The sequence below is a fragment of the Macaca mulatta genome, chromosome 7 (assembly GCF_049350105.2).
Source record: "Macaca mulatta isolate MMU2019108-1 chromosome 7, T2T-MMU8v2.0, whole genome shotgun sequence".
Taxonomy (NCBI): domain Eukaryota; kingdom Metazoa; phylum Chordata; class Mammalia; order Primates; family Cercopithecidae; genus Macaca; species Macaca mulatta.
Window position 1 is genome coordinate 51,054,988 of NC_133412.1, and position 16,376 is coordinate 51,071,363.

General features: G+C 55.4%; 1 protein-coding gene across 10 annotated transcripts in view; it reads right to left on the reverse strand.

The window, feature by feature from the left end:
* Nucleotides 1-1,427: 1,427 nt before the first annotated feature.
* Nucleotides 1,428-16,376, reverse strand: part of HCN4 (hyperpolarization activated cyclic nucleotide gated potassium channel 4) — a 52,416-nt gene continuing 37,467 nt past the window's right edge. For 2 of the 10 annotated variants that reach the window (XM_077939794.1, XM_002804859.4), the window contains 5 exons: nt 13,990-14,208; nt 9,817-9,963; nt 9,474-9,714; nt 8,607-8,771; nt 4,414-8,471 (listed from right to left, as the gene is read on the reverse strand). In XM_077939794.1, coding sequence (XP_077795920.1) covers nt 7,003-8,471; nt 8,607-8,771; nt 9,474-9,714; nt 9,817-9,963; nt 13,990-14,208 — 2,241 coding nt within the window. In that variant the 3' untranslated portion in view covers nt 4,414-7,002. Of the gene's footprint in view, nt 2,246-4,074; nt 8,472-8,606; nt 8,772-9,473; nt 9,715-9,816; nt 9,964-13,989; nt 14,209-16,376 lie in introns of those variants that run through there. The other 8 variants (XM_077939797.1, XM_077939793.1, XM_077939791.1 and 5 more) reach the window with 8 other exon arrangements.

The window sequence follows — 16,376 nt, forward strand, 5'->3', positions numbered from 1 at the left end:
ATCCCAGCTACTCGGGAGGCTGAGGTAGGAGAATCGCTTAAACCTGGGAGGTGGAGGTTGCAGTGAGCCGAGATCATGCCATTGCACTCCAGCCTGGGTGACAAGAGCAAGATCCCGTCTAAAAAAAAAAAAAAAAAAAAGAAGGGACTTACTCTACTCAATATCAACACACTTTATAACCCTAGTGTAACTAAGACAATTGACTATTTGAATGAGGATAGACAAATAAGCTAATAGTACAGAATAGAGAGCCTCGACACAGACCCAGATGTGATAGAGGTGTAACATGGCGTTGCATATTAATCAAGCCTCATTCAAGAAACAATGTAAGAACAATTGGTTATCCATATAGGACAAAAAAAAAAATTGAACTACACCTTCACACCACACCAAAGTCAAGTAGAGTAAGGACTTAACTGTGAAAGGCAAAACTTCACAGTTCTAGAAAGAATATAGAACATATCTTTATAACATCAGGGTAAGATAGGTTTCTTAAGCAAAAAAGGCACTAAGGAAGTACTAGACAAATATATATGTGTGTGTGTGTGTATATATATATATATATATATAGCCAAAATTGACCTCATTAAAGTGTAAAGCTTCTGTTTATCAAAAACACCCCTCCAAACTAAGCGAAAATACAAACCATAAACAGATATTTGCAATAAATATAGTGGACAAAGGATTTAGTTTTTCAAAAAGATGTGTGAAATTCCTACAAATCAATAAAAAGGCAACAGAAAATTGGTCAAAATATGTGAATAAATATTTCTCAGAAGAGGAAACACAGCAAATGAATATACGAACAAGCATCCAATCTTACTGTTAATTGGGGATTTGCACATTAAAACACAATCAGATATGACTAGATTGGGAAAAATAAGAAGGCCTGATGATTCCAATTATTGGCAGGAATGTGAAGCAAGAGCAGTTCTCATACTCTGCAGGTGGGAGTGGAAATTGTTAGAACTACTTAAAACAGCTTGGCATTATCTTGTAAAGTGAAGATTAATTTACTCTGTGAGTCAGTTATTCCACTCCTAGATATAGAGCCTAGAGATCCTCTTACCCATCTTTTTCAGGAGCCACAAACAAGAACATTTGTAGCAGCAGGCTGTTAATCACAAGAATGAGAATTGACTGAAATGTCTGTCTTCAGAAGAACACGCATGTAAATGGTGGGCTATTCATATACTGGAATGCTATACAGCAATGAAAAGGAATTATCCATTCTTCAGCGGGATCTCAAAATTACAGTACTGAATGAAGAAAACTCAAATTATTAAAAAGATGCATGCAGTATACCATTTACGCAAAGTCTTCAAATTACAAATATATTCAGTGGTGTGTGAAGATGGTGAGTATGGCCCACCCCTAATGCAGGTAATAAAAAGGCCCATTGCTTGTAAAGAAAGTAATAATAAAACTGACCAAAATCTGATTTTTATTGTCACCATACATCATCAGTTCTGGACAATATTATTGATAAAAATTCTTGCCACAAAGTCAGCTACTTCCAATCTCCACTCCCCACCTTGGTGTGCAACTGAATACATTCTTACTTATTTCTATAGAAAGAGTATCATGAAAAGTAATGACAAAATTCAGGTGAGAGGTTTTCCTTGGAGGGAGGGAGAGGGACACACTTGGGCAACAGCACAGATGCCTTCAAAGTATTCCTTATGCTCCATTCCTTAAACTGAGTGATTGAGACATGGCTGTTGATATTATTTTTTATATCTGATTTACATAATATATCTCTTCAGTATGTATGAAATATTCCATCCTCAAGAGAAAGAAAATTAAAGCAGGAAAATCAATAAGGGGGGCAGATGGAGGAGAAGGCATGCTTTGTAGTGCACTGGAAGCTGCAAACCCAAGAAAGAATAAAATGGCCGTGGTCGGTCGGAAGAGAATGAGGGACCCTGGAGCGGCAGCCCAGGCTGAGGCTCAGGGCATGCGGGGGCCTGAACTGGTGTAGGGGAACTCTGGGAAGCTTTTGCCTCCAGGCTGGGGAAGCCACAGGCCTGGGTGAGGTTAACCCCAGGAAGTGAATCTGGAGTGAGTAGACGGGGGCCAAGGCCAGAGGCCCAGGGAGCACCAACGTTTTGGGAGAAAGAAGAGCCCTTCAAGCTGAGGCTGAGCTTGAGAAAAGTGAAGCAGTGAGCAGAGGATGGGGTACCATGCACTGAGGAGCGCCTGGTGGAGGAGGTCACACCCTGCTAAGAGGAGAGCAGGACACGGGCTGGGAAGGAGGCCCTGGATTTCACAATGTGGGCAGGTGAATTCATCAGAAATTGTCAGAGGGATGTGGTGGAGGAGGAAATGAGGACAGGGAGGGGACACAGCTCTCCGGTGGGAAGAGTGAGGACTAGCGGCTGGGAAGAGATGTGGAGTCCAGGCAGGGCTCTTATGCATCTCTTTCAATTGTTTGTTTGTTTGTTTGTTTGTTTGTTTGTTTTTGGAGTGCAATGGTGCGATCTCGACTCACTGCAAGCTCCGCCTCCGGGTTTACGCCATTCTCCCGCCTCAGCCTCTCGAGTAGCTGGGACTCCAGGCGCCCACCACCACGCCCGGCTAATTTTTTTGTATTTTTAGTAGAGACGTGTTAGCCAGGATGGTCTCGATCTCCTAACCTCGTGATCTGCCCGCCTCGGCCTCCCAAAGTGCTGGGATGACAAGCGTGAGCCACCGCGCCCTGTCTTCAATTGTCTCTTTAAAACCCCAGTCTGGTTTAGTCCCACTAGGGAGAAAAGGTGCCTTCAGGCCTTCCCACAGCGCCAGCAGCAAGAGCACAGCAGGTGTCCCTTGGGGCTGACGCATCGGGTGCTCGCGGTGGGGGTGGAGGAGCCGTCTGCCCCTCTGCGGGGAGCATTCTCTCACTGACACTGTCTGAATTGCTGGTACATGGTGATCAGAGGAAGCAAACTGACATTTAGTCACTTTTACCGTCTTTTTAAAAATTCTCTACAGTCAGCGCACCCTTTGTTGCCTGTACCAGGGCTCTAGTGAGAAGAGACAGATTGAGTCCCCGGCACCTGGGTGTGCAGCCCTGCTCCTTCCTTCTAGCTGACAGGGCTGGCGAATTCCTACCTCTCTGAGCCCCTTTCCCTTTAGCTCACTGTAACTGAGGGAAATTCTGACCTCTGGGGTGGTTGGGCGGATGACAGCAGAGGAAAGACCCAGGGCCTAGCGCCCAGGAGGTACTTACTAGGTGTCCTTCCCGCATCAGGGAACAGAGGAGACAGTGACTGAGGGCCCCGCAGCGAATGCCCCACCCGCGCAGGCTTCCTCTCAGCGGGACCTGTCCCCACTGCTTCCCCACAGCCCCAGAGGCCAGGCCTGAGCCATTCAGACTCCAGGGAGGTGATCGCAGCCCAGGGCCGCGCCCTGCCTCTGCCGCCCCCGGGGTCCCCAAGGAAGCACCGCCGCCTGGCCGCACGGGGCAGTTGTCATGGGGACGCCGGGGCCCGCTGAGCCGCCTCCTTAGCAACGGGACTCCCCGGCCAGTTGCCATGGAAACAGCATCCCCTGGCAAGCGGTGATGGGGAACCGCTGCCGGGTTTCCTGCCCTTTTCCGAGGACTTTCCCCTCCTGGGGCGGAGACACGGCACTCCCTATGCCGGCGGGAGCCGCGGGGACTTGGTTTTCCAGTCGCACGTCGCCGGCCCGGGAGGGGGCCTCTGCCTGACCCCGCGAAGTCCCAAGGCCTGGAGGAACTTTCTAGAGACAGGGGTGGGGAAAGGGGCCACCCGGGGACCAGGCCTAGCCCCTCGAGCAGGCACAGCAGTGGGGAGTCCGTGCCCTGCCTCCTTCCAGAGGCCCCAGATGCTGCTTCTGCCCTCAAGCCCCCACCAACCCACAGAGAAGCCCAGCGCTGTGCCCCCACCCCTCGGTCACCCCTCTGATGCCCTCCCCCTTGCCCAGTCACCTGTCTCCTGCCATCCTCCCACTTCTGAGAGCTTACCTGATCACACTAAGCTGGCATTCCCCTCTTCAGCATCTAGCTGGATGGAGCCCAGGTGCACATTCACCACCCTCCTCCTCCTCAGCCAGCCCCGGCAGTAGGGAGTGGCAAGGGTCTCACACCTCCCCAACTCCTGCGTTTCTCCCCTCCACTAGCAAAGGACACATGCCCACTCACTCTCACCCTCCTCCTTAATGATTCTCACCAGTCCATAATCGCCTGCACACCTGTGTCCATAGCCAGGCCTTGCACATCCCCCGTGCACACCTCTATGCACAGAACACAGCTCCATGCTCTTGCAGGGATAGGTTTGCACATACACAAGGGCCCACATGTGCCCTCTGGGCCATGTCCCCTGCCTTCCACACCCCAGTTCCCAGGACTCCAGGATTCCCCAATGACCTCACCCCCACCCCCATCCCTGGCCCCTAGAAGAAGGCAGCATCTGCTGGAATTTTTTTTATTTAAATAAAATATACAATACGGCGCATTTACCGGTTTCTGTTTTAAAAGTGGAAGATTTGAAAATTCCTTGTAGGTGACTGGGTTTGGGAGGGCCCCCTGCCTGCACCTGGCTGTCCCAGTCTCTGCAGAGTGGCCAGGTTGGGTCAGGGCTGTTATAAAATACATGTGTGTGTAAGTAGAGAAGAGGGTGGTCAGGCCAGGCTCTGATGGCAAGCAGCCTCCTCACGGCCCTGGACCCTCCACCTTCACCCCTGCTACCTCCAGGACAAGACTGTGGGTTTGGATCAAGTCCTGCTGCCTCTCAGAGCTGCCTTCCTTAAGGGGAAGGGGTGCGTGCAGAACTCAGGTTGAGGCTAAGTCCTTCCAGTTCTCAGAACTCCTGAGCCAGCACAGTACAGACCAGTACCAGGCGGCATCTAGTCTTTACCTAAGATCCCAGGAACCTTCACCCACTTCTCTCCTGGAATACTGCCTCCCACTCCCTGCAGCCCATCTATGGAGAAATCGGTTTTTCCCACATCCCAGGATAGCTCAAGGCAAAACCCGATCTTGCCAACATTCTGGCTTGAAGCATGGAATGTTCTGGATGGATAATGTGGGGCCAGCCCATCTCATTATTTGGGGATTGCAGCTATACCTGCTCTGGCCCTATAGGCAGGGGCAGACCCCTGGCTTTGCCTCTGGCAGATCCCATCTGGGAGGAGGGAGGATGGTGCCTCCAAAGGCATCTGAGCTGCTTTCTCGTTCCTGCAATCTGGAACTTGCTTATGGCTCCTAGTTGCCAGGACCAAGCCCAGTCAAGCCCTTAGCCTATCACCCAAGGCCATCCCTCTGACCCCTCAGCCTGCGGATTCCCTCCCAAAGCCCTAATCCACCACTCCACCTCAGGAATCTCCCCGCTATATACTCCATCCCACCCACCATTCCCTCCCTCTCTCCCTGTTGAAGTCTTCCCACATCTCAAGGCCTGGCTCCCACCCACCTCTGGCCACACACCTTCCTTGGGCCCTTAGGGAGGCCCAGCCACCTCCTGAGTCCTGAGATTTTAAGTCTTGGAGCCCTCAGCCAAAGCTCCCTGGGCTCTCACATAGTTTGCTGGAGCAATAGGCTGGGCATATGAGGGGCAGAAGAAATGTGATTTATTGAGCACCTACCATGGTATGTGCCAGGCGCTGGGCTGGGCATTTCACATATAGATTTTTCTCATCTGGTCCTCATAGGTCCTTGTGAGGCGGTACCATAATGATTCCCATTTTACAAATGAGGTGACAGAAAAGTCAGAGAACTTGCCCAAGATCATACAGGTAAGAAGTGGCAGGGCTGGGATTCAAACCCAGGCCTGACTGCTGCCAAAATCTGGTGTCTTCCTTCTGCACCACGCTTGGGGACCATCTACCTCAGCCCCCCTCAACAGTTTTCTGATGGAAGGAACACAGACTTGGGCCTCAAGCAGGCGTGAATTTGAACCTCAAATCAGTCCCCACTCTGCCATTCCGAGTTACATGATGGTGGAGAAATTACCCAGAACTGTTTCTTCATCTGCTAAATGGGGAGAATGAAAGTGGCCACCCCATGGTCTTTGTGAAACTGAGGGAGTGAACGTGTGTAAAGTGCGAAAGCAGTGCTTGCCACAGAGCAGACTCAATACACAGAAGTTCCCCTCACCTCCCGCTGTACAGATGGGCAAACTGATGACTCCAGGGGTGGCGGGGTGTGCCTGAGGCCCTAGGAAAGGAGTCTTCCACTTCCGTGTGGTGAGAGGTCAGGCTGGGACTGGATCTGAGACGAGAGAGGGGGCCTGCTGCGAAGTCCTGGGGTCCTCTTCCCTGAGGACTGGAGAGAGAACATCCCTAGACCATGCAGTGCACGGCCTGCGGGCCAAGGTGGGTTGCTGGGTGTAAGGTGACCTGGGCATCCTGGCAACATGGGAATAAACTAGACCACACACGTGTGCGCACGAGTGGCTATCTACATGGCTCTACAGAGCGCTACATAGCTATACATATACACATCTTACATACATATACATATATTCATATACAGATCTTGCTACGTTTACAGTAGAAAAAAATGCTAGGCCCTCAGGGCCCTGGCCCTTTTCTCCCAAGGTCGCAGGCATCTGAGGCCCCCCAGGGCACGCCCCGGGGCAGCCCCTTCCTGGGGGCAGAGTGGAGCTCCAACTTACAGCTAAGGGGCTGATGGCAGCTGTTTCTCTAAATGAACACAATGACACATCTGCTCTAAGAACCCCCAACACTGGCCACCCCGACCCCTGCCCAGCCCCGAGACCCCATCTGCCTTTCTCTGGCTTTTGCATTTGGGACCTGCCTGCTCCCTCCTCCCTCCCCCTCCCTCCCTCTAGTGCTGAGTATTAAAATAGTCTATAAAAGCAAGTGACCAAAAATCTATAGCTCTAAGAATACCTGGTTATTTTCTGCTGTCTTTTGATTTTCTGGTGTGTGTGGTTTTTTAAATAATTATTACTGTTATTGGTATATCTCCTAATCACAGTTAAACCTGAAGGAAGAAGGAACGGAGAGAAAAGAAGAAAGAAGAGGGAAGGGCCCAGCTCATAGATTGGACGGCAGTTTGGAGCGCACTGGCTCAGGCCTGGCCCCAGGTTCCCTCTGGGGTCCAGCAGTCAGAGGGGGCCCCCCAGAAGAGGTGGCTCTTGCCCCAAACAAAGACAGAGGGGGTGGCAAAGAACCTGAGGATGTCTTCCGAGGCAGAGTGACGTGCTGGCCGGGGATGGCACCATAGGGCCTCCCAGGGGGACCAAGGCCCCCGCTGCTCCCACTGCCCCCGCTGCCACCCCCAGCCCTGGGGAAGAGCGGGAAGGCAGCCATGGACTCCCCTGAGGAGTGCGGGGAGGCTCTGCGGAGAGTCTGTGCCCCGTCCTGAGGCAGGGCTGGCTGAGATGCAGAGATGAGCTTGAGGTCCTGGGTGAGGCGGCCGGGGGTGAGGGGGGGCGTGCCCCGGCGCTGGGGGACCTGGGGTGGTGGGGGGCTGGATGCAGGTGGCAGAAGCAAGGATCCGTGGGAGCCAGAGGCCCGGGGTGGGGCACTTGGGAAGGTTCTTGGGGGGCCTGGGCTGTGGCCGGGGGGGCTGAGACCTCCTCGGGGAGTAAAGCCTACAGGGGAAGCCCCCCCAGAGGCCCCTGCCACAAGGGATGGCGGCTCAGGCTGCCGTGGGGGTGTCTCTGGCGTGCTCGGTGGGCCAGCAGCCAGACCTAGGGACAACTCCCCGGGAGGCTGGCCCAGCTGCCCAGGGCTAGATGATGGGGATCTGGATGAGGGTGGGGGTGGCAAGAAGTGCTCCGGGAGTCCCAGGCCTCCCCGGGCCCCGGGTGGTGCCGGAGGTGGCTGGGCAGCCTGCGGGGAGCGGGCGCCTGGCTGCAGCGGGGTGAGCAGGGGAGAGTCGGAGGAGGACAGGGAGCCGCCCAGTGCCTTGTGGAAGTGGCCAAACCCGGCTGTGGTGGTGGCGGCTGTGCCAGCTGATGGTATGGGAGCCGAGGGGGAGCCGCAGGCCCCGGGGGGTGGGGAGGAGCTGGATGAGGGCAGGAGTGGGCTCAGTCCGGCGGGGGCAGAGAATCCAGCCAGCTGTTGGATGTGGAAGGAGGATGAAGACGGCGTGTCTACCTGGGATGGGCTGCTGGCGGGCGAGGCGGAGCCCAGCGCAGAAGGGATCAGGGACTGCAGCCGTTTCAGGTGCCTTGGCGTCTGCCCGGCACCGAGGTTGCCCAGCCCAGATCCTGGGGGAGGGCGGAAGATGGCAGCAGGCAGGCGAGGGTGGTGGGTGAGGGCTATGGCCACAGAAGTGGTGGCCGCGGCAGCCTGCAGTGGTGCCTGGATCAGCGGGGTCCAGATGACAGGCGTGGGGGTTGGGGTGGCAGAGGCGGCGGCCTGGACGCGGTGTGCGCAGTGTGCCATCTCCCGGTCATGCTGCACAATCTGCTGGATGATCTCGTTCTCCTGGTAGTTGAAGACGCCCGAGTTGAGGTCGTGCTGGACTTTGTGGAGGAGGATGGAGTTCTTCTTGCCTGGGCCACGGAACAAGAGCAAGCACTCAGAGCGGGGAAGGAGATCAGGTGCAGACCCAGCTTAGGCATAGAGAAGCCCTGCCCTCCTGCCCCTCCCGCCCCCCGCCTGCCCCTCCTGTGGCCCATCCCCCTCACCGATGCGGTCCAGGCGGTCCAGCGCCACAGTCTCAAAGGCCCTTCGCATCATGGGGTACTCCTCCAGCACCTCATTGAAGTTGTCCACGCTCAGCGAGTAGAGGCGGCAGTAGGTGTCGGCCCTCACGCTAGCTGTGCGCCGGCCCCGTGTCAGCAGGCAGATCTCTGCCAGAGCATCAGGACTCAGGGTGAGGCATGCACAGCCTGCCCAAGCCACGGGGACTGCCCACCCTGACCTTGGCCCTGACTACCTGGCACAGAAACCTTGGTAGGCTCACAAGGCCCTGTCCCCAGACTGTGGCCACACTGGATGCCTCTTCCCCACCAAATGGGGGCTGGACAGTCTTTCCCATCTTTGGGACATACCCTCTGCTCTGGACTGAATGTCCTCCCACCAAATTTATATGTTGAACCCCTAATTCCAGCATGATGGTATTTGGAGGTGGGGCCTAGGGAGCTAATTAGATCATGAGGGTGGAGCCCTCGTGGATGGAATTAGTGCCCTTTTAGGAGGCGGCCAGGGAGCTGGCTCATCCTCCTTCTGCCACGTGAGGACACGGCGTGAAGTCAGCAGTGCAGCCCAGAAGAGGGCCCTCACTAGCCCCAACCATGCTGGCCCCCTCAGCTCAGATGGTCAGCCTCCAGAACCATGAGACATACATTCCTGTGGTTTACAAGCCACCCAGTCTGTGGCACTTTTGTTACAAGAGGCCCAGACTGACTAAGACACCCCTAACCTGGGCTCACAAACACTTCCCTCCAGGCTGTGGCCACGAAGGGTGCTCACTGCCTGTGTCCCCTTAGTGTCTCCCCAGCCCATCCCCTGGGAGCAGCTGTCCTGTCTCCCAGGGCCCGGGGCTGCCTCACCTCCAAAGTAGGAGCCGTCGGCCAGCTTGGTCTCCTTGTTGCCCTTGGTGAGCACGCTGACCACGCCGTGCTGGATGAAGTACATCTTCTTGCCGATGGTGCCTTCCCGGATGATGTAGTCCCCGGGCTGGAAGACCTCGAAACGCAGCTTGGTCAGCATGGACGTCACGAAGTTGGGGTCTGCGTTGGCAAACAGTGGCATGGAGGCCACCAGCTTCCGGCAGTTAAAGTTGATGATCTCCTGCCGGACAGGGTGGATTGGGACACAGGAAGGAGGAGGTGAGGGGAGCTGGCTGCCAGGAAGGCCTGGCTCCCCTCCCCGCTGGGCCGCTGCACAGCTCACCTCCCGCAGGGGCTCGCTCAGCTCGCCCAGAATGCTCTCCTCGTCGAACATCTTGCCCTGGTAGCGGTGCTCGTAGTAGTCGTGGATGCGCTGCCGGGTGTCGGGCGGGAGCTTGTGGAAGGACATGTACTGCTCCACCTGCTTATACTGAGGCCGGGAGAAGGGGGCGTCATCTCCGTGCAGCCAGCCCCACCGCCTCAGCAGGCACCACATCCGGGCACCCACCCTGGGGGAATTCTTGGCTAAACTTGGTTCCTTGAGATCTGAGCTCTACAGTGTTAAAATGACCTCACTGTGCTTCCAACAACTGCCCGGGCTCCCAGCTGCTTGGCATGGAGGAGGCGGCCCCACCAGCATCTGGTCCTGTGTTTAATACTAAGGAGGTGGGTGGGGGCAGCAGGGAATGTCCAAAGCCCAGTGACAGGACACCAACTGTATCGCCAGGGAGGTCCATCACGTTTCCTTGGAATGTTTACACTGGGGACAGGGAGGCCTCACCGACTGTGGGGAAAGAAGCTGTTTCCTCCTAGCAGTGACAACTGGCACAGTCAGGAGGCGAGGCTGCAACGGCTCAGAACGCTCAGAGGCAGAAGCAAGGATGCCTGGCTGCTCTACACTATGAATCCAAACGTGGCCTCAGCTGAGACCCTGGGTCATTTCATTGAGAGCAACTCCAGGCAAGGGAAAAGCAGGGTAGACTAATTTGAGGCAACCTGCAAATAGAGGCTCGGGTACAAAAGATTTGTGAGCCTCAGACCCTGGGGCTCAAATAAGAAATGATCCTGCCCACCCTTGCTGAGAGCAGTGGACGTTGCTCCCACCATCGTAGATTGTGGGTGGACAGTGGGACTCTCAAGAGCAGAACGAGGGATGGGAGGTATTGATTAGGCAACAACACAGACTCCTCCCGGATGGGAAGCAGAGGGAGTCCCTATAACCCCAGCAGCAATCAGAAATGGGGCAGCCTGTTTGCATCTATGCGTGCTCCCAAGAGGTGGGGACACAGAACTGCTGCACAGAAATACCCACAGGCAAATGAGGGCTGAGAAATGACATTTCCTAAACTTTGTCCAGCCACCCTGGCCTCTGATTGCTCCAAGTGATGCAAAGTCCCAGGGGACAGTGACTTCCCGGCTGGTTATAGGGGCGGAGGCAGCTGTTAGACTTGGAGCTGTGTTTTAGAGAATCCCTACCCTGATCCCCAGAGAACAGGTAGGGGTGGGGAGGCAGGGTCTAGACATGGGGCAGGAGTTAAAAGGCTGAAGTGGTCCAGGTGAGAGACAGACATGGGGATGCAGGGGAGGGAAGACATCTAAGAGAAATTTATCGGGCAGACTTAGATATGAGCCAAAGGAAAAACATTTTAATAAAAGTCTGAAATCAAAAGCCACAGACACCTTGACTCTGGCCCTAAAATAAACTCTAATGCATTTTCTTTTATTTTTATTTATTTATTTTTTATTTATTGTTTTTTTGTTGTTAAGACAGGGTCTTGCTGTGTCACCTAGACTGGAGTGCAGTGATGTGAACACAGCTCACTGCAGCCTCAACCTCCTGGGCTCAAGTGATTCTCCCACCTCAGCCTCCTAAGTAGCTGGCACTATAGGCATGCGCCACCAAGCCTGGCTAATTTTTGTATTTTTAGTATAGACAGGGTTTTGCCATGTTGCCCAGGCTGGTCTTGAACTCCTGGGCTCAAGAAATCAGCTTGCCTCAGCCTCTCAAAGTGCTGGGATTACAGGCATGAGCCATCATGCCCAGCCTCCCAGATGCTTTATCTTTTTCTTTTCTTTTTTTTTTTTTTTTTTTTTGCGACGGAGTCTCCCTCTGTCACCCAGGCTGGAGTGCAGTGGCGCAATCTTGGCTCACTGCAACCTCTGCCTCCTGGGTTCAAGCGATTCTCCTGCCTCAGCCTCCCTAAATAGCTGGGACTACAGGTGTGTACTGCCACGCCTAGCTATTTTTTTTTTTTTTACTTTTAGTAGAGATGAAGTTTCACCATGTTGGCCAGGCTGGTCATGGACTCTTGACCTCAGGTGATCTGCCTGCCTCGGCCTCCCAAAGTGCTGCGATTATAGGTGTGAGCCACCACACCTGGCCCCAAACACTTTTTCTATACTAATCCCTGATCCTGACCCCAGACTAAACCCTAGCCTTGGTCACACACTGAGCCCTGACCCCACTCACATGCTGAGCCCCACCCCAGTCACAGGCTGGGCCCTGGTGCTGGCTCCAGAACGATCCCTCACCTGGGCCTGGGCTAAGCCCTGATCTTTTTAGTTTGATGCCTTTTTTACCTCCCTTCCCGTCTGCTCCCTTCTAACCCACGGCCCTGTGTTCTAGCCAGGCTAATTTCTCTGCCACCACACCTATGCTCGTGCTCATTCTGATGCCTGGCCTAGAATTCTCTTCCACCTTCTCCTTCCTCTGCCTCCTCAGGGTGAGCTCTCCTTCCCTCCCGGCTCTGCAGGCTCTCCTGAGCTCTCTTCTTGGCATCATGGGACCTGGACCTCCACACCACCTGTCAGTCATGCCACCAAAGGACAGTGCCTGGGGCAGGCAGGTAGGCAATGAATCCACAAATGCTGACCCTACTATATGCCAGGCATGGGGCATAAAATGGAGAACGACATACTGGGTCCTCCCCTCATGGAGCCGTGGCCTGGAGAGGGAAGGTGGACATTAAACAGATGGCTGCCTATAGTTAATAACATCATCACCGGAGTGCCGAGTGTGGTGAAGGAGGAGAGGGTGCCATGGGGTCACGTGACGGGTGAGGAGCTGGCCGGGTCACAGAAGGCTTCTCCAAGAGGTGAGGTTGGATGCGGAGAGGGTGTCAGGTGGAGAGCGGGGAGGATAGTTGAGGGTGAAAGCCTGTGACTGGGCCCCACGGCAGGAGCGGGCATGGGGAGAGACATCTGGCCAGGCTGAAATAAAGGGTGCAGGGCCCAGGGCAGGAGCTGAGCACGAGGGCAGAGACCTGATTTTGCCCCTCAAATGCCAGGCTGGGAAAACATGCTTAGGAGTGAATATATGTCTTCAGAGCAACGTGAAGTCCCTGAAGAGTTTTAAGGAGAGGATCGGCTGATGCGTTTTAGATGCCGCTCCAACTGCTGTGTGAGGCGTGCAGCGGAAGCAGCCAGGGCAGAACTTCCCTAGCTGATAAACACAGGGGAGCTTACTTGCAACCCCCATGGGCTGATGCCCAGTACCACCCCCGCCCTGCAGATGAGGAAACGAGGCCCCACGCCGCGGAGGCGCAGGCCCACACTCCAACAGAGCTCGGCAGCAGAGAAGCTGGGGCAGGACCCAGGGGGCCTGACTCCAAGCCACAGGACTCATTCTCCATGGTGAGGGGGCTACTGTTGAGACCCCAGGGAGAGATGAAGCTGGTGATGGCGGAGGGTGGCTGGGATGCAGAGAAGGAGCTGTGGCTTTGAGGTAGGCACTGATGACAGAGAGAGGTCAGGGATGGCTCCTAGTCTCTGGCCTGGGGTCTGGGAAGAGCAGAGGGTGGAGTAGAGAGGACAGGGCGGACTTCTCATTACAGACAAGAGGGGCGTGGCGTGTCCAGAGAGGAATGAAATAAACCACCTGGAGATGAGAGATGAGCTGGGGCTGCTGATGCTGTACGGGCCCCACTGCGCGAGGATGGGCGCAGAGCCTGCGGGCCTGGGTGGTGAAACCGTAGCACCGGGGCCCCAGACACAGGGAGGGTCAGGGGCGAGGCCTGAGCCGCTGGGGACTCCAGTGGCAGTGACTGGGAAGAGAAGCCAGCAAAGGGGGACGGGGGAGTGGCCAGAGGGGCAGGAGGAACACCTCGAGAGTGTGGTCCTGCAGAACGACTGAGTGGCCAGGAAGGGCGTGGTGACTGTCAAATGCCTACCGGAGCAGCACGGAGGGCACAAGGCCTCAGCCAGGAGCCACAGGCCCCAGTGACACCGGAGATGGGGAAGGTGGGCACAGATAAAAAGACATGTGGAGGTGCCAGGCCAGGGAGCTGAAACTCTTCACATCTCAGAGGTGTCCCCCTCCTCCTGCTCTTCCCTCACACTGGGAGTCCCGATCCCAGGGGGTGGGAACAGGGCGGTTCCTGCTGGGGCCCCACTGGCTGGTGGCCTGTGCTCCCTCTTGGGAGGGACCAACGTGCAGGTCCTCCCTGGGTGGACCTACCTTTTCCTGGTACTGGCGCCGGGAGGAGTCCAGGGACTGGATGAGGGCAGTGGCGTGGCCAATGAACATGGCGTAGCAGGTGGCGCCCACGATCATGCTGAGCATGGTGAGCCAGACGTCGGACATGCCCACGGGCGCCTGCCGTCCGTAGCCGATGCACAGCATGTGGCTCATGGCCTTGAAGAGCGCGTAGGAGTACTGCTTCCCCCAGGAGTTGTTCTGTGGACAGACGGATGGGTGGGGGCAATGGATGAGAGGGAAGGCCCTTCTCACTAGCAAGAAAAGTCCCTGCCACCTCCTCACCTCAACCTAACTTTCTCAGTGGCTGGGCCCAGGGCTCCCCAACCTTGCTGTTGGCCGAAAGCCTTGGGTGAGGGGCAGGAGGCCCACAGAGGCAGCCTGTGCTGCCAGCGAGTCCCCCTCTTGCGCCTTCCTCTTGCCATGGAGGCAGGGATCAGACCTGGAAGCGCCAGTAAAGGTACGGGAGCCAGCATGGCCCAGCCCCCATGGGGCAGCTTGGAGCCTCCTGGCTGGGTGGCAAAGGCCCCGGGCTGAGCCACCCTGCTGTCCTTCCCTGGCTAAAACAGCTCCACCCCCTACACCCTAAACAGCTGCCAAGTGAAGCCCATTTCCCCACTGACCTCAATTATAAAACCAGATATGCTTCCCCTGGGGGTACAAGCTCTGGCAGACTGAGCCGAAAAACACTGCCCTCATTTTGGGTGAGCAAAAGTTAAAGCTATGAGCTAACTGGCCTCCTGCATGAACCCTGCCCGCCTCTGCCAGGGCTGCGGCCACCAGTTTTCCTCCCACTACCCCCAAGGCAGATTCTCCGGAACACACAAGGCGTGGGGACAGGAGGAGGGAAGCTCTTGGCTATTTTTGTCTACAAAGCCAGTCGGTGTCTCAAGGAAGGCTCAGCGTGGGAACATTGGGATCGGAAGGGCCATCTCTTGAATTTAGTGCATGTGTGGGCCTGCCACCCTCACAGAGAGAGGACACTGCCCCAGATGAGGGCCAGCTGAACCAGATGAATGCCAGCATCGGCCACCTCCCTGGTGTCCTTCTGCTCACAGGGCAGAGGCATGAGCCACAGTGTAGAAACCTACCCAGGCCCGCAGAGCACCTGCCGGAGGCGCAGCCCCCATGGGAAGGCGTGGGAGCCGTGAGCCTCGAGCCATATTCAAGATCAGCCAGACGGCCCCGAACAGAGCTGAGCTGGCTCCTTGGGTCTGGTGGCTCAGTCTAGACTGGAGTGGGGACCAGCAGGGCTGATCCCCAGGAGTGGAAGGGGCCTGGGTTCCCAGCCTTGGGGAACAGGGGCAGGCCCCCAGTGGCCTCCAGTCAGGGTTTCCGGCCTTTACTGCTGAGCCTCTGGGAACAGGGAATTCAATCCATATGGCCGATTCATTTACACTTAGCTCATCAAAAGGCTGTTTTGTAAAGGCCTGTTTGATGCTGAAAGATGCCTCAGGGTCTCTTTCACCTCTTTCAAAGCCGATTTTTCCTCCCCTGGGGCCCTGGGAATTTGCCTTCAGACCAAACCAAACTGACTGGGAGGGAGCCTGGGAGAGGAAGGGGTTCACCAGAGACCAGAAGGGCTCATAGATCCAGGGTGTCTTCTGTCCTGCCTGGAGCCCACCTTATCCACAAGGGGACTGAAGACTCTGCCCTATGGCTTCCAAGGCCCCAAGTTCAACTTCTCCCACCCACACTGATCCACTCGCAAGGCTGGAAGGATAGGGTGGGGTCAGCCTCCATCCTGCCTGTCCTCCCCATCGGGACCCCACCTCGGACCAGGATATGTTGGGGGTGGGGGCAGCCCAGCTCTGCTGTTGGAGTAGAAAGTGACCACGCATGATCTGGGAGTCTGCATGGGCTGCAAATAGTACCCTCGAAGGCGTCTGTTTTCTTGGGCTCAGCGTTTTGTTTTTTTATTTTTATTAATTTATTCATTTTGAGACAAGATCTTGCTCTGTTACCCAGGCTGAAGTGCAAGTGAGCTCAAGGGATCCTCCTGTATAGCCTGGACACATGTGCTTGCCACCACACCCGGCTAATCTTTTAAAAATAAATTTTATTTATTTTTTGTAGTCAGGGGTTTCCCTATGTTGCTCGGGCTGGTCTACAATTCCTGGGCTGAAGCGATCCTCCTGCCTCGGCTTCCTAAAGCACTGGGGTTACTGGTATGAGCCACTGCACCCAGCCTCAGGCTCAGCTTTTAAGGACTTGGCTTCTAAGGGGCAGAGGCAGGAGGCCAGGAGCTGCCAGCCCAGCATTGCCACACCTGATACAACCCGAGGCCGCCCAGGTCTTAGTGTCCCTGGTAAAACTAAGATGAAATACTGAGGCTCGCAGTTGCAATGGAGGCTGTGAGAAGGTGGAGG